Source organism: Lineus longissimus, chromosome 1, assembly GCF_910592395.1.
Source record: "Lineus longissimus chromosome 1, tnLinLong1.2, whole genome shotgun sequence".
In the NCBI taxonomy this organism is placed as follows: domain Eukaryota; kingdom Metazoa; phylum Nemertea; class Pilidiophora; order Heteronemertea; family Lineidae; genus Lineus; species Lineus longissimus.
The window spans coordinates 12,781,885-12,804,799 of NC_088308.1; the positions used below are offsets into that span (position 1 = coordinate 12,781,885).

The following is a 22,915-nucleotide window of genomic DNA, read 5'->3' on the forward strand; positions in this document are numbered from 1 at the left end:
ATCGACTGATTCAGTTGAAGGAAAGTGTCATTATACGTACAGGATGGTTCAAAAAAATGTTTACCTTCGAATCGGAAAAATCCGTACCACCAATGCTGAGTCGCAATAAATTCAGTCCATTTCTATTTCCTCCTCCAGAATGTTGACAAACTCAAGCCCAATTTCCTCCTCCTCTTGGTCTAGCTCCTGCAGTGGTCCGGCGTCAATTGGGGCTGCCCTGAACAAGGCCGACTCGAATCCACTCTCAATTACTTGCGGAGGTACAGCTTTCCAAGCCTCACTCACGATATTAACTACCTCACGCAGCCCAATACGTTCACAGGTCCCGTCATCTTGGGTGTTGTCATTTTTCCAGGCTTTCCACGTCTTCCGCAAATTGTTCTTAAAGGATTTCATCACGGCAGCATCGAGGGGTTGTGCCAGAGACATACAGCATGCCGGGATAAAATTGAGGATGCCTCCCAATTCTGTCACTCGGAGACCGAAATTCTCCATGCGGTGCACTCTGTACCTATCCATGAGGAGAAGAAATTGATCGGTATCTTGTGTGGTGATGTATGGCTCGAATACTTCATCTAACCAATGATTGACAGTCTCCTCCTTCATCCAACCTGTAGCGGAGGAGGTTATAATAATGTTTGCAGGCAAGTCCTCCTCTTGCAGGGCTGCCAGTTGTCGGACGAAACCAGTCCTCGGAAAAGTGATGTGCGCCTGGAACTTTACTCCCGTCGCGGTGATGGTAAGGGTCACCGTACAACCAAGCTTGGTGTTGGATCGTGACGTCCGCACGTCAACCGACTTGGCTCCCCTGGCGTTGGCTGTATACAAAGGACGAGACTCGAACAGTGCAAACGTCTGGTCCATATTGAAGAGGAATTGCAGGGCAATCCGAAACTGATCGATCGTCTGCGTCACGTCGTCGCGGAAGACCTGGACACGTTGGGCAGCGTCAGCAGGCAGAGTGCTAGTATTCTTATTCACTTTCCGGAGAGAGATCTTCTTTCTCTTCATGAATGCTTCTACCCATCCGGCAGAAGCGTGGAAAACGTGCCGTGTAGGTCTGGACTCTATGAAGCCTTGTCTTTGTTTGTCCGGCAACTGATTCCACCAGTCTTCAAAAATCGTCATAGCACTGGCTTGTATGTCCTGGATCGCAACAGGCAGCCTCCTCTCCCTCAGCCGCTGGTACCATTGGTAAACACGCTCCTCGACTACCGGCCATTGACCCACCAGTCGCTCTTTGACTGTCCTGTCCTTGCCGCGACCTTTGCGCTCTTTCTCTTCCAGGTCTTCAAGGTTCCACTTTCTCAACGTTAAAACTGGGATCTTGTAATGTTCGGCAAACTCGTTCATGCTTTCGACTGTTCCATTCAATGGCCCTGTCTCAAGGTCCTGCAAGTACGCTATTTTCTCGGATACCGAATAGCTCCTTCACCGTTTTCTCAAGGGTTCTTCTTGTTCCATATTGACTGTTTGTCTGGGGGTGAGTGATCATCGGCGTTAGGCCTTTATAGGCCTAGGATGTCTAGACATGTTTTTAATAGAAGAAAGTGACAACGTGTGCAATAAAGCCATGAAATAACCGTTTACATCGCGTCTGGCAAAAGCAAGGCACATGGCCTACTAAATTTTAAATTTTAAGAAATTCAATTTTCTCTGTAGTGAATTAATTTCACTAATTAATTTGGGACTCAATAAGAGGTAGGTCAATCCGATATCCACAGCAAGTTGTAGGTCTGGATGCTGAAATGGGGCTTTCTAAACGAGACATTAAAATGTTGAAGATTGTTTTTCTGGCACACTCTGTATGAATCAACCCATTTGCCGATTTTGGAATAAACCATTGAATGAAACTGACATTTCCTGGGACATGTGCATTGATCGTCTCATCGCGGCCGGTGCAAACGGCATGCAGTTCGGCCATTCACATTGGTCAGTGATGTTGAATAGAACTGAATGATCCATTGTGATGGTAACTTGGGGCTGAGGCCTAAATACCGGCAAGAATATATGGAAGGTACCTTAGAAAGACGAAACTAGAGTATCTACATAGTGTATGCTGTATATCGATTTTGCCAATTTTATTGTCCTCATTTGACACATGCAAACTCTCCCTAAAGCTTTCAAAAGTTTTGAATGGTATTTAATCTGTTCTAAACAACATATAGTGACTGTTACTTATGTCTGTGACAACTAATCAATGAGTTTGAGTGATTTTGAAAACATTTCTTATGGCATAAATTATGACATCTTGGTTGCTGAAAAGTCTCAATGGCGGGAGATTTGAACTTCGATGGATTTTGCTTTGGGCTTTTTAGAAGTAGGTGCTATGAAAATTGCTGTAAATTGTAGAAAGTACAAAGAGTCCTGGACAACATGCAATATTTTCATCTTGTGTGACATGAACATTTTTTTTTACAGGTACCAATAGTGTGTCGTCGTCTTTTGTCCAGCAGTTGTAAAAAAAATGATAACCGAGTACTATATTTTGTAATTTTGTTAAGAAGTAGGATTTGTTTGAATAGACAGACACGTACCCTTCTCAAACACCTAGAGAATCCAATATTATTATTTTTGAATCATTCTGTCGCATCAAAGGATCATTTCACTCGAGTGTTAGGATTTTCAAGGTAAAACAGCGCTGATCTTAGTCCGAAGAGACAATAAGGGTTATTTTAGGCCAAGCTGATGCTCTCCCTGAACAAGGCATTGGTCCCCTTCTTTCAAGAAAGAATGCACTGCCCTTTAAATCCGATTGCCCCTTACAAGACCACCACACACTCCTGTCACCACCACCAAAAAGTCAGCTCCTGGGGTCATGAAATCACATCCTGTGAAATCTCTGTTCTAGTTTTATGATGTTTTCCTTTCTTCATTAGGATGCTGTCTTGTTTTCTGGAAGTTTGCGGATGAACCTCGATCCGTTTGAGCAGTATTCAGATGAGAAGATTTGGCAAGCTTTAGAACATGCACATCTGAAGGAGTTTGTCACATCTAAAACTGAACGACTGGATTATGAGTGTGGTGAAGGTGGAAAGAATCTGAGGTAATTACACCATGTCAGCATCAGTATCATCTTATGTTGTTGCTTCATTTTCACCAGAAATGACTCCGAGGTTAAGTTCTGAACTGTAATGACATAATTATTGTTACTGTGAAAATTCGCAATTCTCTGGTGTAGAAAAAACTCTTATTCACTAAAATGATAATGCACAACAAACGCTTAGACTTTAATTATTGGGTCACATTATGCCATCTTGACCTGCTGGTTGGCTCGGTGTAGGGGGGGTCTATACAATACCACAGTATCCGTCATCGTCTGTATCCTGTTTCAAAAACAGTGCTGTGTTTCTTAACTACTAGGGCTATCAACTTGAAACCTCTTGCTCTGAATTTTGGTCTGATATGACTCGACCACCATGGGGCCATAAATGAAAAGGTAAAAAGTGTGATCTCTCTCTTATAAGTGACTTGTTTTGATAAAAGTTTTATGGTAGCTTCTCCTAGCACGGATACATCACCATATCATATGGGATTTCGATTTGACCTAACTTTCAAGGTCACAGAGGTCAAATGGCGTCAATGGGCCATTTCGCACGTTTCTTTACCGCTAAAGTTATGAACTTTAATACAGATGACTCTCTTGATCAGGTAACCTCTGGCACCAAATTTCGTTTTGATCTGATATTGACTTAGCCACCAGGGGGCCAAACCTGAAAAGGTAAAAAGAACAATATTACGCTGATTAGTGACTTGTTTTTAATAATATTTTTTATTGTTGGTACTCCTGACAAGGATACATCAAATGTCATACAAGTTTTTGATTTGACCGAGGTCAATTTCACCGAGGTCAATTGGTGTAAATTGGCTGTTTTTGTGCAACTATGGCACGTTATCTAACTGCTTAAGCTATGAAATTGAAACTTGGTACACATGACCCCCTACATCAGATAATCTTTGTTGCCGAAGAAATATCTCACTTATTTTTGATGAGATTTTTATGGTGGGTACTCCAAGCAACGACACATCATATGTCGTATGAGGTATTGATTTGACCTACTTTTCAAGGTTACAGAGGTTAAATGGCGTAAATTGTCTGTACGGTGTAACAATTAATGATGTGTGTCAGTTGCTTGAATGGCATTTTTAGAGGGGGTTAGTTTTCTTTTGGTTCTCCTTCTGTATAGTGGCTTTTCGCAACGTTTCGAACAGCAGTGTCCCTGTCCGTTTTCAAGTACGAAGTGACCGTTGTCCACAAGTACGAATAAATGTGCCACAAAGCACAATGACATGTGCCTTAAGCGCTAAAGCTTAACAACTTGAAACTTGGTACTCCTGAACCTCGAGGTCAAATAACCTCAGACACCGAATTTCAGCCGATATTATATTATTGTTGACTTGGCCACCAGGTTGCCAAAACTTAATAGGTAAAAAGTGCAATATCTCACTTATTATTGTCTTGTTTTCAATAACGTTTTTATGCTAGGTACTCAAGCAAGGTTACATCACATGTCATACCGATTTTCAAGGTCACAGAGGTCAAATGGTGTAAATTGGTCGATAGGGTTTTCTTCTGCACTTTTCTTAACAGCGGTTACCATTGGTCTCACATTTGGTACACATGTACGGTACCCTATAGTCAGGCGATCCCAGGGACTGAAGTTCGGTTTGATTTGATTCACTGCTTGACCAGCAGGGGCCAAATCTGAAAACCTTAAAAATATGATTATTGCTTCACTACTTGCACAATTGCCATCAATCTGATAGCATGGTTACATGTGACCACGATATACAGTGTGTTTAAAAAAAAGGAAACCGAGATTCATTTCTGGCTCACTGTAGGGGAGTCTATACGATACCGCAGTGTCCGTCGTCCTCCGTCGTCGTCCGCCGTCGTCGTCTTATCCTGTGGCATGTTTCTTAACCGCTTGTGCTATGTACCTGAAACTTTATATACTTCATCCTCAAGGTCATATGTACCCTGATTCTTGACTTTGCCACCAGGGGGCTAAAACCGAAAAGTTAAAATGTGCAATATCTCATTTATTACTGATTTTTTTGACAAAAATTTTATGGTACGTACCCCTAGCAAGGATACATCACATATCATACGGGTTTTTGATTTGACCTACTTTTCAAGGTCACAGAGGTCAAACTCTAAAATTTCACCGATAGTGGCACGTTTTGTCTTTATTCGTCCTATAGTCTTTAAATTTGGTATGTAGACACCTGTTATGTAGCTCTACATGTTGACAAAAAATCAGGCCGATGTGGCATACTATTCAAGGTCACAGAGGTCAAATGGTGTGAATTGGCCGTTTGTGTGTAAATATGGCACGTTTCTTAACCACTGAAGCTATGAACTTTAAACTTGGTACACATGACCCCCTAGGTCAGATGACCTGTGGCACTGATTTTTCGGTCTTGCCTGATTCTTAACTAGGCCACCAGGGGGCCAAATCCAGAAATTTGAATAGTGCCAAATCTGGCTTATTACGGATTGGTTTTTGGTAAAAATGTTATGGTAGATACTCTTAGCAAGGATACATCACATATGATACGGGTTTTTGATTTGACATACTTGTCACGGTCACAGAGGTCAAATGGTGTAAATTGGCCATTTGAGCGTAACTGTGGAACGTTTGTTAACCCCTAAGGCTATGAACTTGAGACTTTGTACAAAGGACCCCCTAGATCAGCTGACCTCTGAACCTGAATTTCAGTCCGGTCTGATTCTCGACTTGGCCACCAGGGGGCCAAAAGTTAAAACATAGAAAGTGTGATATCTCGCTTATTAATGATTCGTTTTCAATAACATTTTTATGGTAGGTTCTCCTAGCAAGGATACATCACATATCATATGAGTTTTTGATCTGACCTGCTTTTCAAGGTCACGGAGGTCAAATGGCGTAAATTGGTCGTTTGATTGTAACTATGGCACGTTTCTTAACCACTAAAGCTATGAAATTGAAATTTGGTACACATGCCTCCCTACGTCATGTAACCTCGGACATCGAATTTCGATCTGATCTGGTACTCAACTTGGCCACCAGGAGGCCAAAACTAAAATAGGTGAAAAGTGCAATATCTCGTTTAGTGACTTGTTTTTGATGCTTTTCTTATGGTACTTACTCCAAGGAAATATACATCACATGTCATAACGACTTTGGTTTGACCTATATACTATACATTTACAATGTTTCTTAATCTGGATGAATTCCAAAGCACCAAATATCTATACGGTGAGCACAATGGTCCCTGGCCGTTTCATTTAATTTCCTGGACATGGCTAAATATTTTGGAAATTGGCAATCGCCAACTGGAGCTGGCCGAAAGTACTTCCAGCAAAATAGTTGCATTTTCATCAGAATTTGCTGGCCAGGAAATGTGCCAGGATACCAATATTTTGAACTCTTCTTTCGATAGGATGATAGCTTTTTACAGCAGGAAGACTAAACGCACCGTAATTGGCAGTAATTGGCAGATTTTAAGCTGAAAATTGTCGTCTGCTCAAAACAGGCAAAAGGGACTTGATCCTACCTTTCTCTGTAATGTACTGAACGCGCTACACATAAGGTCGCTTTAACCTGAATATCTGACCTACTATAGTATTCTGCCAAAGCCGAACCAACCCAACAACGAAAGATCCGAGGTTCTATCACCAGCAAAGAACTGCAGTTTGAAATATGCCTGGTCCCTGGCAAGGACAAAATGTTCTCTGGTAGTCAAATCAGGCCTAGCTAATTGATCATCCAAGTATTGTGTTATGGTGAAAATCTTATCTAAGAAAATTTGCTTAGCTTGTTTAACCACTACTTGGGCTAAACCCTGTTCCGTCTTAATCGACTTTACATAGGAATGAACAGAGGGAGCATCAGCCAGATTACCAGCCTCTAAAGAATTGTCCCACTGATTGCCTCTACCCGTGGACTCGTTGATAATACGTTTGACAGAAAGAACCATGGTTTGCGCAGTACTATAGGCTAGTCTCATAGGGCAAGCACACGGAGATTTCCCCGGCCTTCCTAAAAAAGAATGGGAAATACGATGCACCTTTGTCCTACCAAAGGTATCTTTCAAACTAAAAAAACACAGTGTCTAAAGCTGGCCTGCCAGGTAAAATATGAAGAAATTCCACATATTTGGACTTGAGGGACTTCCTCTTTGATATATCTCTAGCAGGGGCAAGTGACGAATCCAGCTCTTTCAACCTTTGATTGATATGGAGTAAATAAGAACCACAGATTTTGGAAACAGAAGAAAGCATTATAGCTATGATTTAAAAGAGACTCTGAATGCTCTTAGAGGCCAGCGCGACCCAACCATGTCTGGAATAAAACCCTTTTTGGATGGATAGAGAAGAACCCCTGTGTCACCCGTTTCACCTACAGTATACTGTGAGATAACCCGAGGTGTGATGGGCGGGAGCCATGTCGAGGCAAATGACGTCAGTGGCGACACCATGGTGCAAATGGGTACCGCACACTTCAACAAATGTTTGATCAGGTGAAGGATCAAACAGATTGGAGGAATAAATATAGCTTGGGTTCAATGGCGATATACTGAGCAAACACATTGTGTCCTGCCTATAGCAGGGGTGGCACTGGAAAAAAAGCCTTGGCACAGAGCCATCCTGAGCACACATCAAGTTAGAATCACATGCCATCAGATCAGTACTATGGGGGCCAAATCGTGAATCAAGCTCTCACCAATTGTTCTGAGACAACATGGCATCATGTGCAGAGAGAGCTCGAGACGGAAGAGCCGCCAGATTTTGGTCTGAAGACACGTTACACAACCGGAGATCCAATTCAAATCAAGAGTCAAGAAAAACAACCATTTTAGAATTACACTAAGACCCCTGTCTTTGGAACTTTTGTTGCTCCACGCCATTACCAGCGATTTGCTATCCACCAACACGTCAACCCTATGGTTCTTAATCGTCTCGGGTATAGCCACAAGGGAGCGATAGAGAGCATCTGCCTCCTTTAAATGAATGGGCCTACTATCATTATTCGACCAGCAGTCACCAAATGCCTCACCAACCTTGCCGCCAGACAAATGCACCGTGGCATAACAGTAATCCGACGCATCAGTAGCCAGAGAGTGCTGCAGATATTCCTCCTGTCTCCAAGAGAAATGACCCTCCCACATATCCAAGAAACACCAAAACTCTATCTCTTCCCTAAGAGCTCCTACCAGTGGCACATCCCTAGACCCCTTGAGGGCAGTAGAAATAGCCAACGAAATCTCCCTGGTAAAGATCTTGGCCGTCGGGAACACCAACAGCATAGAAATAAACTTGCCCATCAGACATTGAAGAGACCTTAAACCAACAACTGACGATGCCAAGATGCCATCGCGCAGTGCAGCAAACCTGTCCTTCTTGTCTCTGGCAATAAAAATGCCAATTTCCCAGAATGGACAAAAAAACCAAGAGATATAACGCAGGTGTTGGCATCAAGGAGACACTTGTAAAGAGCAAATGTATAACCAAGTTTTGTCATGATAAATAAGACAAACATGACTGTATCAATATCATGCAAGAGCGGTAGCGCAAGCCTCAGCGCAATAAACCACCTATCATCAATGTACTGAAGCGGCGGAATACCCATCTTCCTAAAGAAATGGTGGTCTGGTTAACAAGCGGCGAGGCTTTCCAACCAAATGGGAGAGTGGCACACGTCATGAAATACCCCACCTATTCCATCCCAAAATACGTTTGAGACTGATCTGAGAGCATAAGATGATCATATCCAGATTTCTCATCTGTAGTGAACATGAGATCACCTGGAAGTGCAAGACGAGGCACATCCCTCAAATTCTCCAGCATACAAGGGCAATCTTTTATCCACAGTTGATGTACTGCTCATGGTGACAAAAGCCTAGGCTTTGTAGGCTCTACAACAAAAGGCATGATGACTTTCGAAGGCTGACACTCACAAACTTTTCCAACAAGTCGGACCGCCCCCGTCTTAATCCGCTCTTCAAGGGACTTCGAAATAAATCAGGGATGTTCACAACGAGTGGAAGGATTCAGAAAATACCTAGGAGATGGTGTATTGCTCTCATAAACCACACCTTTAAATTGCCCTTTGTACGGCCTGAAAAAATTTGAAACATCAATCTTGTTCTGTATTTAATCCAAAACAAGATCTCGTTCAGGGAAACCATCTAAAATATGAGGCCACATGTTAGCATTACAATGCAGCCGACCCGTAACAAACTTGCCCGGAACCCTTACAGGCAATGTGCTTTTATCACCTGGAATGAGTCCACCTTCTAAAAAATCCGAAATCGATACTAAACAGGCCATAGGATCAGGAGAAACTCCCCAATTATTTTGTAAGCCGAGTGCACCCTAACTTCATTAGAAGCCTGGATAGGGTCAAATAGAACTTCCAACTCCCATTCTGGAATTCGCGACGTAAACCAGCCCTGAAACGGAGATAAAATTCAGAGGGCGCTCAACACCAGAGACAATTGAGATAATTTCCCCCACCCACGGCCCATGGGATCAGATGCCAACAAGCCAGAGAGTAGAAAATACTCACGTCTTGATAATACATAAGTCAAAGCAACTAATATCAAACTTAAACAAATCCGCCCATCCCAGCTCTACTTATTGGCATTACCATACTTCATATTAGCCTCCTTCATCTTTTGACACTGCCTGTACCAATGGCCCAGTTCACCACCAAAAATTGCAAGGGGAAATTCCCTGACGGCCTCTGCCATGACCCCTACCCCTGCATAATCTAACCCATATTTATAACCATTACCATCATCATATCCACTACCATTGCCATATCCATTACCGAAGGGGGAATACTGTGGAGGTGGGGGAGGGAACCCGTAAAGACCACTAAGAGGCGAATTCCTAGATAAACCCATTGTGGAGGAGAATCATTGATCGATACTTTCTCGACAGAGATAACTTGAACTAAACTTTCTTTTTAATCACTTTTTGGCCCACCGTAGGGGAGTCTATACCTAAAAAGTGTAATATCTCTCTTATGAGTGACTCCTTCTCAATAAAATGTTTATGGTAGGTTCTCCTTGCAAGGATACATCACATATCATACAGGTTTTTAAGTTGACCTAGTTTTCAGGGTCACAAAGGTGAAAAAAGGCTTAAATTGTCCATTTGAGTGTAACTATGGCACGTTTCTTAACCATTAAAGCTATGAACTTGACATTTTGTACAGATGATTTTCTCCATCATATAACCTCTGACACCGAATTTCAGTCTGATCTGATTCTCGACTTTGCCACCTGGGGGCCATAACTAAAAAAGGTAAAAAGTATCTCGCCTAATAGTGACTTGTTTTCAATGATATACATCACATATGCTACAGGTTTTTGATTTGACCTAATTTTCAAGGTCACAGAGGTCAAACAGTGTATAACTAGGGCATGTTTCTTAACTGCTAAAGCTATGAACTTGAAACTTGGTACACGTGACTCCCCATGCTATTTTACCTCTGACACCGAATTTCGATTTTAGATTTGGCCACCGGGGGACAAGAAGTGGAAACCTAAAAAGAGTGATGTCTCTCTTATGAGCGACTCCTTTTTGATAAAATTTCATGGTAGGTTCTCCTAGCAAGGCTATTTCACATATCGTACACGTTTTTGATTTGACCTAATTTTTCATGATCACAGAGGTCAAATGTCCATTTGAGTGTAACTATGGCGCATTTCTTAACCGCTAAAGCCACGAACTTGAAATTTGGTACACATGACTCCCTACGTCATAACCTCTGACATGGAATTTTGATCTGATCTGATTTTCGACTTGGCCACCAGGAGGTCAAAGCTAAAAAAAGTAAAATGTGCAATATCTCTCTTATTAGTGACTTGTTTTCGATGATATTTTTATGGTAGGTATACCAAGCAATGATACATCACATGTCATACTGACTTTGGTTTGACCTATGTACTATACATGTAGAATGTTTCTTACCACCAAATATATATACGGTGAGCACATGGGCCCCTGGCCATTTCATTTCATTTTACAACATTGAATGATAGCCTTCATTGCTTTGTCAGAAGGGCCACCTCCTAAAGCAGAGAAACATAGACTAGGGATATCTAAAGTGTCCCTTAGCCTCTCAACTTGTTTGGAAAGTTCAATATATGTCTCACAGCATTGCCAATTCCGGCCATTTACTGAAAAGAGCGTAGTTCCGAAGTTCACCGCACCTGTAGTCAGCGCCACGGCCACTGACGGCCGTTTACGCATCACCTGGGGCAGCGTCACTAGATCGCGAAGAATAGACCACGACGTCATGATTTATCGATTCATCACGTCATGGCGCCACGCACTCGCCCTATGCTGTGTAATGTATTTTTTCCAAATGCACTATGCAGAGTGGTAGCAAACGTATGCATAGATTGGCATGGTAGCAAGGCACTTTGGCGATGTTTGAATTGGTTGTATTTTGATCTACAATTTGGCATCATCAGTTGTTTACAAATTGTAGGAATTATTACAATGAATAAGAAGAATAAACTAGAGAAGCAATGATTTGGATATGAAGAAATCATATATTTTGATAAAATACAAATAAATAATTTATACAAAATAAATATCAAAATAAACTGGCAAGTTTGGGATGGCCATAAATTGAACAATCTAGTGTCAAAAACATGAGAAATACATCATCAATTATAATGTTGGCCTACATAAAATATTTAGGCCTGTATGATAAATTGAATTGAATTTAGGAATAAAAACAATGACATCATAATGGTGAAGATTGACAAAATCCACTATCACATCAGACCCATTTACAACTCAATTTATGTTTGCCTGATTTTAACAATGGTATCCAGAAAAAAAGCTTCAATTCTACTGTCGTATTAATGATATATTGAAGAATAAAGTGAAGCTCATCCCCTACACTACATACATTCCCTTGCTTTTTTTGCTGTTATCTTTCGACATGGCAGACATGTGGAACCATCAGGTTTTGAAGAAATCGTTGACCATGTCAATCAGCAAGGTCAAAGCTGACTTTATGAAGACGCTGCCAGAGGGGAATGTAGAGGGGCGGGCGATATTTGCGCTGTTCTGCCATGAGACAGATTTGTTTTTGGAAGGTCAACTGAAGAAGTTTGATCCGGAGAGTTATGGAAGGGCAGAAGGTCGTCGCCACGGGATCATCAAGGTAAGCAGACTCTCATTACAGTTCCTCGGGGACTTCGGCCATGTTAATTGAAAAAAATTGTTTTAATTATTAAACCAATAGGTGGCACCAGGATCTAGGACTGTTCTGTCACTCAGCTTTTCAACAAGGGACTTATGGCAGCACAGAAAGGGACACTATCTTATATATACTGTCATCTTCACAAAGGGCTCATGTTATCACCACTACAGCAATAGGTGGCGCCAGCATCCAATTACCTAGATGATACAAAGCTTAATATAGAGCAGTTTACTTGGTTTGCCATGGCAAAATTATTTGCTGGCGCCACTAGTACTAGTAGTAGACGCACTAGTAGCTTGAGCGGCCATGCCACAGGGTCCCTTTAATCTGATATTGGTTGTACCGATTTTCTCATTGTACTTTTAGGTTTATCCATCAGTTATGAGGAACTTAAACATCTGCACCACTTCATTCTGAAATGCGTTCGTGTGAATGGGAGAAAGAAAATACAGATAGCACACGACATTAAAGGAGGGATTGAGTTTCATTACTAATGACAATTAAAGCGACCCTATTGTCAGCATGTTAAAGGACGGATTAAACGATAAAGGACGGATTGAATTTCATTACTAATGACAATTAAAGGGACCCTATTATCAGCACAATAATTAATGGACTCTAGAGAGTACTAGTATGACAACACTGCAAGCAGGTGGCGCCAGCAACTGACCAAGTCATGCATTAATTGCAAAGAAAATGTCCTGTTCACAATTTGTGCTACTGTTACAGTTAGCCAATTTGTATCAAATTGATAACTATATTTAGATTTTTTTCAAAAATGTATCATGGCAGTTCAACATGTGGAAATATTTAATTGTTTTATGGCCGTCCAAACATTTTGTTTTCTTATGATGATTGTAGGGGTAGAATTAAGTCAGTCATAGTTCTTTAGAGAAACAAAAACATTTTGGAGATTCCGTGGGTACGTTGCCTGATTGAGGCTTATCTTAGGTTATCCTCAACGAGATGGCTTTTGTTTGACTGGCCCAAATGGAGGACATTTCGTGGGACCGGAATCGAGATGTTTGGAATGTTACTATTTCGACTGAATTGAGGTTTGGATCATTGAACTTATCTTATTTTGTATTTGCAACTGTTATTTAGGGATGACTTTGGAATTCTCAGTATCAAACCGTGAAGCAATATTTTGGCCATCTAACCGTTCATAATCCTGTTCAGATCCAGTATATGCACACGCCAGTATTTAGCGTTGTAACACCTTATTAACGAGCTCGTTATCGGTAGCTGGACAGCCTATTGTGGATGTGACACCTCATTAACCAGCCTATCATCGGAACAATGTCACTTTTTATTTCATTCCGTGATAGTGTATTTATATGATATCATAATCATTTCTCAAAGAAAGTGTGAGATCCCTGCTCGTTAGTATCTGCGTTAGGGGTCACATCTGACCATCACGTCCTATTTAAAGCTCGTTAGCAGGGGGCATGACAGCCTATTATAAAGGTTTCACTGGCCTATTATAAAATGATTGTTTTGTCGAGAAATAATTATGGTCGCTCGTAAACAAGTCAATTATATTTTAGTTTTATAAGCACCGGAAATAACCACGTCATTCCCTGGACCATCAACGTCATGGTGACCACCCTCTCCTTGGATGGAGTCAGGGCGAGCCAGGGGTGTCACGTGAGCGCCAAAGGGTTGATATAGGGGGGTTATTGGTCATATCGGGGAGACCACGCAACAATCGAAGCTGAAAGAGATCACTTCTTCCACTCTGCATATTTTCATCCTTAGAAATTTCCCAACCTTAGTAAGGTAAGACCGATGACCAAACTTATGGTACATGATCTGAGCATGATAAGGCACAACATAGCCAATATGCCGAGTGGTGAGGCTAACTCGTGTCAGAAAAAGGGCATGAGCTGAGTGGTAAAGCCGACATACAACCTGCAACCGCTCCAAGTTACACTGGCTTAATTTTGTTGTCGAGAACAGAGCTACAGATTCTCACAAGAGAGAACAAATGTAGTGGATCAGAATCTGGCGAAACTTAGTGAAGTTAGTGGTGCTGGTCTCATCTAGAACCTCTATTAGAAATGGGAAGCCACGACAAAACTTCATGGAGTCTTCCCCAGTGCAACGAATGCTACAGTCTACAGCACCATTATTAACGAGTTTGGTCTTAGCTTCATTCAACCATCTACGCAGCCGCACCACTAGTTTCCTAGCTTTCACCTTTGTTTGCAAAGCCTCAAGGTATTGACCGATGGGCGAACTTCTGAGAACCGGATCATTCACACTTTTTTTCAGGGCACTGTCGTCGGTTCGACTCAAGACTTCTTTCAAAAGAACTAGATGAACTTGCTGACAGGCGTTGTTTTTCAAATGCAGAGGTTCAACAAGACATTTGTCAGTGTATTCCCCAAGGATTGGCTGAAATTCTTGACGTGACCGCATTGACGCAATGGTGCTTAGCACCTTTGTGCGTTGATGCACCGTTTCCTTCAGCTTCGCAACCTTCTTTGCATGACCCACCCTCTGCACATAACCCCATGGCTGCCACTTATGTATAGTGCTGTCGAGGCCTATACTGCCTTCCAATTCAGTTAGTTCATATTTATGTACATATCCAAATGTAGATGGATATGTAGCAGCATTTGACAACTCACCACAAGCTGTGGCCAACCACTTACAATCACTGGGAATCAGGTCAAGACTGAATTTGACTGGAGTTGACTGAACTGTGTATGTCTTACCCTCTATGACTCGCACTTCATCCACAACCTTTGAGAGATGATCTAAAAACACTGGATCTGACTCGTCTACTGATCCTCCAAACAAAAGTTGTTGTGGTCACAACTACCAACTCGGTCAACAGCATTCAGAATGGAAAGCAGATGTGAGGTTTTTGTGCCCAATTTACCAGATGGAGCACCATCAGCACCGAGAGCAAAAGAAAAGTCACCTTTCGTTCTGTAAAACCATCGCAAACCGAGGCCGTACTTCTCAACTAAAATACCATCTAATTTCAGATATATCTCTGCAAGCTTCAGGAGAGTTTTCTCCAAGCTCCTGTAACAACCTTTGTCATTGTCTAATGACACTACATCCTGAAACTCTTAAATATAATTAATTTCAGCTATCAGCTCTTTGTAGGTCAGGGGCTCAGGGTCAGAAACATCCTTGCTTGTTAATCTTAAACTTCTATATTTTCGGCTACTGATCAGCCCACCTCTGTATAACATTTTAACTGACCGAACAACATTATCATGTGTTATCCTGCTCTTTTTTGTTACCTTCCCTTCTGTTTTACATTCTTTGCTCTTTTTAACAAGGGTTTTTATTTGTTGAGGGGTAGAAATTGACACCAAGCTAAGCCACAAACCATCACTTACATTATCTTTTCCGTCCCGTGGATGCGATGCATGGCTTCGACGGTCTTGTTGATAGGCTGTGTCTCGGTTCGACTTGACAGGAACGACTTGTTGGTGCTACCAGGGTTGCTGCAAGTGGGCACGGAAACTGATCTTGCTGTTGGCATGACTTGATCCACTTGCGTAATTGCATCTTTTTTGCTTGCAGGAGTTAGAGTGTCCAACACATGTTCTTTCCAGAATATCTGAAAAGTATCAAATTAGATTCGATCTGCTCCAAATTGAAATGATGATTCTGAATACTTAATGCACAATCAATTGGCAAATGGATATTCCTCTGTTTGGAGCCGGATACCATAATTACAAAATAGAAGAAAACCAATAGATGGATAATCAGAAAATGACAGCCATGAACAACAACTTACATCATTATTGAGATCACGAAGTTGATTGCTTCTCTCATCGATGAGTTTGTCCAGGCGATCAATCTCCGAGTGCACTCTTTTCAGGGCAGGCTCTGTTGAGAGGCTTACTCGCGCTGCCTTCTGGGCAGTGTTCCACTTTCCTATTGGAAATCTTGGTTTTCTCTGAAGAAAAATAGGATGATGTGTTCACAATATCAAGGACCAAAGAGCAAAGACATAGTCCTATTTACCAATTTGAACTTACTCAGTGATGAATTGAGGGGAGGTTGTCAGTGACTCTGGATGATTGTTCTCCTTATCAACAACCAGATCAGATCTCCCCGAAACATTTGGACTGAAATGAAGATACATGATCAATTTAATGAACTAACACTACTATCATATTCTTTCGCAGACAATGTGTCAGGTTTGAAGCAGCTGTGGCAGAGCCAGTTGGTGACATGTTTGCTTTACAATACAAGTTGAATTTCATTGTCATTAGCAATCATTATTGTTCCTTCCAGAGCTAAAGACAATTCAGTGTGGAATCCGATTCAATCAAATTCAATATACGAAGCTTACTCAAAATGCTCAATGACCACTTCAAATTCATCAGGCACAACAAGAAGGCTGATGTAACTGTAACTATCTGTTACATCTGCGATGTTATGATAATAAACATCAGGGACCGCTTTGCCGTTACAGGACAGAAGAGAAGAAGTACACGATATAGGCCGACGAACAAACATACCATAGGCCTAAGTACAGGCATATGCCTAGGGCATAGTCTACGCCTAACGGAGTAATGACTAAGTTCAAGATAATCCACTATCTTAGCGGCAGGGTGGTGCTTGTTCGATTTCCGCTGTTCATCGACTCCTGTCCTAACTTCAACGATAGGTCCCCCCCTCGCCCCATGGCAATGGGAATTAGGCCTACTAGTAGTACCTAGTATAAGGCCTAGTAGGACCCTTTTGGGGCCTATGTTTTGCCATGTTCGTTTTCACACCTGTTTACATACAACTAGTACTGTCATGCCTTCAAACATGGCGCACGAGGATATTGATGGTCAACGACCTTCGAGGAAGCCAAGGTCATTGTTCTACTGAGCTTTTCCATGCAGTATTAATATGAGAAGAGATAGGCATTAGGGGAAATTTGGCCAACAGTAGGGAACTGTAGGGACAGCTTCAGCACCCCATCAAAAAACGCATTCCAAATTATTTTATTAATACCCAAAATCAGATTTTGAAAGGGCAGCCATTATGGCCAAAAACACACACTGCGCATGCTCAACACTCGAAGAATAAGGGTATCACATTTTGACCCTTCAGCTAAAAAAGCTGGGGTAAAGCTATTGCAGTGCTGGTGGCCCGTTTTAGATTCCTGTATATCAAAAATTACATCGTATCAGCTCAGATTTTCCGATTAAATCGCGATATATACACAAGACCATAGCAATCTATGAACAATATACTCTTTCCGGAACAAAAGTTTGGGGAAAAATCGCCTCTTATTCCTCTATAAATAATGATTTTTGGTAACTTACACTGACAAATTCGGTCCCACCATTTTGGATTCGCTGGCTTAGTTCATCAGTACACGTAAGGCGGCACCATTGTACTATCTAGCACTCGAATGATCGTCAGGAACCGCTGAGAAAAAAATTGCCTGCGAAATAGTGTCGCAACTGCCCTGCCCTCATGCGGCGATTTATAGAACTGATGGACGTCGGTTCATGGTTTCTACGCTCTCAGTATCGCTGTGTCTTGGCATCTTTATGTTCAGCTTCTAAAGCCGGAGTGGAGAGTTCATCCAGCGCCCCAGAATAAGATCGACATTCGGCCTCACCTGAAGAGCCAGATTCCTCACCTTTCTCGCAGCTGAATCCACCGCATCTTTGCCCCAGTTCTTCTCACGTTTTTCGAGTTCCTGAATATGCTGCTCAATAACCCGTTAAAATTCAATATTTATTGGAATCTTCAGAGGAGGTTCCACTACATCCTCGGCGTCATCTAAAAGCTGTTGTCCCACGGGATGCCCCGACTGATTCGCCATGATTATAGAAGCATGAATGAGAAGCCGCAAGTTCTTCATGGATGGAGACCAGCCTGAAACAAACTAAGTGCAGTAGAACCTCTCTATTAAGGACACCCTCGGGACTGACAAGTGCTGTCCTTAATACAGAGGTGTCCTGATTAAAGGGGTCAAATTGAATGGAAACTGTTATGTATTCAGGGTTCTATTGCTATATTATCCCCTTAGCCTTTACCTGTAATAGACACCCATGTTATGTGATTATTTGTGCTGTGTTACACGTTCTAGTTTAGTTCGGAATAAAGTGCCATATAGACAACTACGTCTTTTCTCTCTCCCAGCCCCATGTACATGCCCAATACATTACAATGGCGACGAGTTTACTGGGGTGTATTGGTGAACTCCAAGAAGGGGAGGACTTCGAGGAATACACAGAAAGGCTAGAACAATTCTGCATAGCCAACAAAATCAAGGACGAAACGAAGAAACGTGCGTTTTTCCTGAGCGTCGTGGGACCAAAAACATACGGACTAGTGAAAACGTTGTTAGCTCCCGAAAAACCGTCAACGAAAACGTACAAAGAGCTGGTAAAATTGATCAAGGAACATTTAAATCCCAAACCTATAGTGATAGCGGAAAGGTACAAATTCTACAATCGGAAGCAGAATCCGGGAGAATCCGTCACACAGTTTGCAACGGAACAAAGGAAGTTAGCAGAAAAGTGTGATTTTGGAGACTTTCTAAAGCAAGTGTTGAGGGATATGTTTGTGATCGGACTTTCAAATCGTGCAGCGCAGAAAAAGTTACTCAGTGAAACGGACCTTGATTTGCAGAAAGCCTTTCAAATCACACTCAGTCATGAAATGGCTGAGAAAAACGTGAACCAAATACACCCTAAGGACCCACATGACATCGGGAAAGTAGAAACGGATAGGCCGAGACCTGTGTATGCAACGTGCCCGAGATGCGGCAAGAACAATCATAGACCTGAGGACTGTTTCTATCGGGAAGCAGAATGTAGCCTTTGTCACGAACGAGGACATATCCGTAGAATGTGCAAATTGAAGCGGGAGAAACGATTTCAAAATCGGGATAACGATACGAGACAAGCCCAATCAGGTCGGCGAAAGAACAAATGTTCATCTAAAGTCAAATATACGGAAGAGAAATATCGGGACGAATCAGAACCGAGTGATTCGGAGGCGGAGAATTACGTTGGAAAAGCCGAACGTTTGAACTATGTGAAAAGCTCCAGGAACGAAAAATATCCGGAAATCTTGGTGGATGTTTCAATGAACAGTAAACAGATAAGGATGGAGTTGGACACAGGTGCCGCAGTATCCCTCATCTCAAAAAGACCATACCGATCATATCTGAAAAAACGTGTGCCGTTAGAACCGTGTGATATCAAACTTCGAACCATTACCTGGGACAGTATACCTGTTGTCGGAACGTGCAGGGTTAACGTATGTTACGGTGGACAGTCCGCAGAATGTTTACCATTATACGTGGTGAAAAGTGACGGACCTGCCTTGTTTGGTGGTGATTGGCTTAGTAAGCTCAGAATCTATTGGAACTGCGTAAATATCCACTCGATCAGTACAAGCCTACGGGGGTCTGCCAGAGGCAACCCAGAACTTGAAGCCTTATTGCACAAATACCAAGATTTGTTCAATTCCAAGTTGGGAAAGGCGAAGAATTTCAAAGCACATTTCCGAGTGAAAGAGGGAGCAGAACCCCTCTTTTACAAATCCGGACCGGTTCTTTACGCAATTCGAGAGGAAGTGAACGAATCAATTTTAGCCATGGAACGTGATGGCGTACTGGAAAAAGTCGAATACTCGGACTGGGCTGCTCCAATTGTTCCGGTCAGAAAAGCGAATGGGACTATACGCATTTGTGGTGATTTTAAGGTTACCATCAATAAGTATCTCGAAAACCCGGAACACCCTATGCCGAATGCTGATGAAATATACCAGAGCCTAAATGGAGGGAAAAAGTTCTCGAAAATAGGCTTGTCCAGTGCGTACCAACATATCGAACTCGACGAAGAATCCCGGAAATACGTCACTATAAACACGCCCCTGGGACTATTTCGTTACACAAGGCTTCCGTACGGAGTATCCTGTGCACCGCAACTGTTCCAATCATATATGGACAGAGTCTTGCAAGGGTTATCATGTGGCTGTAACCTTGATGACATTATTACATCGGGAGTCGACGACTCTGAACACTTGAGTAACTTAGATCAGATACTTAAGAGACTCTTAGATAATGGACTAGTTTGTAACTTGCCAAAATGTGTGTTCATGTTGCCCTCTCTGAAATATCTAAGTTTCGTAGTAGATGAAGAATGACTACACTTAGACGATGACGCAATCGCTGCGGTACGAGATGCACCAAGGCCACAATCGGAAACGGACGTTCAGTCGTTCTTAGGGCTCGTAAATCACTATCGGAGATACGTACCAAATATGTCCTCAATAGCAACTCCGATATCAGACCTGTTATGCAAGGATAAAAAATGGGAATGGTCACCGGCCTGTGAAGATGCGTTCTGTGAAATCAAACGTATACTGACTTTGAAAGCAGGGGTTTTTAGTACATTATGACCCTAAGAAACCGCTGGTATTAGCCGTAGATGCTTCACCTAAAGGACTAGGAGCTGTTATCTCACATGTCACTAAAGAAGGGGAAAAACCGATTGCATACGCCTCAAGAACATTATCGAAAGCGGAGAGCAACTACTCCCAAATCGAATGCGAGGGACTTGCGATAATTTCAGCCTCCGGAAATTTCATCAGTATGTATACGGCCGCCTCAGGCGGATGGGTTAGACCCGGACTTACAGCAATATCGAAGGCGCAGGGATGAAGTAACCACCGAAGAAGGCTGTCTTTTGTGGGGAACTCGAATAATTGTGCCTCAGAAATTCCGAGAAATTCAAAGTGAACAGCACAGTAATCATCCCGGTATTGTGCGCATGAAAGGATTAGCTAGGCTACATACATGGTGGCCTGGAATTGATTGCGAAATAGAAACCATTGTTCAGAAGTGTAGTGAATGTCAGGAACTACAAGCAAAACCACCACGTCCCGAGGGGAACCCATGGAAATGGCCTTCCGGTCCTTGGCATCGCGTACATGTTGATTTCGCGGGTCCATTTCAAGGAGAGAACTATTTCTTCATACTAGTCGATGCATTCTCAAAATGGCCGGAGGTCCACAAATTGCGGTCAATTACGGCGGAATCGACGATAAACACGCTGCGGAAAATCTTCTGTCAGAATGGTGTGCCAGTCGAACTGGTGTCGGATAATGGTCCTCAATTTGTTTCGAGGGAATTTTGTGAATTCATGAGAGCTAATGGTATTAGACATATTTTAACACTGCCATATCACCCCAGTTCTAATGGCGAAGCGGAACGCTTTGTTAGGACTTTTAAGAAAGCGATGAAAGCGCGAAGGAACCGTCCATGGGGTTGGACCCGTAAAATATGTGATTTCCTCTTGTGTTACCGCACTACTCCAAACTCAACGACCAATCGACCACCGTGTGAATTAATACACAACCGCCGGTTGAGAACGAGACTGGATTTAATCAGGCCAAATGCGGCCGAACGCATTCAGAGGCAAGCTTCGTCCTTCAAACCAACGAGACAATTATGTGCAGGTGATTTGGTGTTAGTGCGCGATTATCGTCAGAGAAAAGAGACTTGGATCACGGGAGTTCTCATGAGGAAACTCGGACCTTGTACATATCATGTTAGGGTCGGAGACCTTACGTGGAAAAGGCATATTGATCAGTTGAAGTGGTCCGATGGCATGTCTATTACGGAATTGGACAAAAGTTCCGAACTAGATTTACCACCTGTGGTGAACAATGAACCATTCTCAGACCACGCGTTGATCCCAGGTGAAACAACCACACCGAACACAGGGGACACAACAAATGACACTTCCGAAATGCTTGTTGAAAGCAACCCAGATCAGGTGCATGACAATACAATAGGTATATCACCTGGGCACCACAGCCCTATTCAGGAACCACTGCGCCGATCACAAAGGACTCGGAAACCGCCCGAGTTCTATGGGGACATTATATCTCACTAAGGGAGAGAACTAAGGAATAGACAATTTCAAGTGATAAGTTTAGGTGATGGTGCACTGTGTGAACTGACAGTTTAGGTATGTTAGTGGAGTTTAATTGTAGATAAGTTTTGGTGAGGGTGCATTATCTGAGTTATAGTTGAAATGTGGCTTTATATTTACATGTATTTGGTGTTTTAGTTGTGGTGCTGGTACTTGAAGATTTATGGGTGAATTTTACTTTAAGGTGGTAGGGAACTGTTTTATTTTCAAAGTCTAGAGGACATTATAAATAAGGAGGGAAGAGTGTTATGTATTCAGGGTTCTATTGCTATATTATCCCCTTAGCCTTTACCTGTAATAGACACCCATGTTATGTGATTATTTGTGCTGTGTTACACGTTCTAGTTTAGTTCGGAATAAAGTGCCATATAGACAACTACGTCTTTTCTCTCTCCCAGCCCCATGTACATGCCCAATACATTACAGAAACAACGATTTTAGGACCAAAACTAGTGTCCTTAATATAGAGGTTGTCCTTAACTCTTTCACTGCCAGATATTTTTTCGATAAATACCCCTAGTTTGCCAGGAATTGCTGTATTTTGACCATTTTTGTGAAATAAAAATGAAATAGAAATAAAGAAGATATACCAATGAAACATGTCTTATTTTCTTTGTCTATGCTTCCTCTTCATGAAACAATTCAATAATACTTTCTTTCTGAGTGGTATACATTGAAACATTCATCTGGACAAAGGGTAACTTTGCACTTTACACAAAAGTAGCGAGAATCGCGCCTTTTTCCCTTTTTTTGACATACTCTACATTTCTT

At 42.1% G+C, this 22,915-nt stretch overlaps 1 protein-coding gene across 5 annotated transcripts in view; it reads left to right on the forward strand.

Moving 5' to 3' along the window:
- The window catches only part of LOC135488430 (multidrug resistance-associated protein 1-like), a 312,354-nt gene that overhangs the window by 279,857 nt on the left and 9,582 nt on the right, over positions 1-22,915 (forward strand). For 4 of the 5 annotated variants that reach the window (XM_064773049.1, XM_064773066.1, XM_064773057.1 and 1 more), the window contains one exon: positions 2,880-3,046. In XM_064773049.1, coding sequence (XP_064629119.1) covers positions 2,880-3,046 — 167 coding nt within the window. Of the gene's footprint in view, positions 1-2,879; positions 3,047-11,958; positions 12,177-12,581; positions 12,903-22,915 lie in introns of those variants that run through there. The other variant, XR_010446979.1, reaches the window with a different exon arrangement.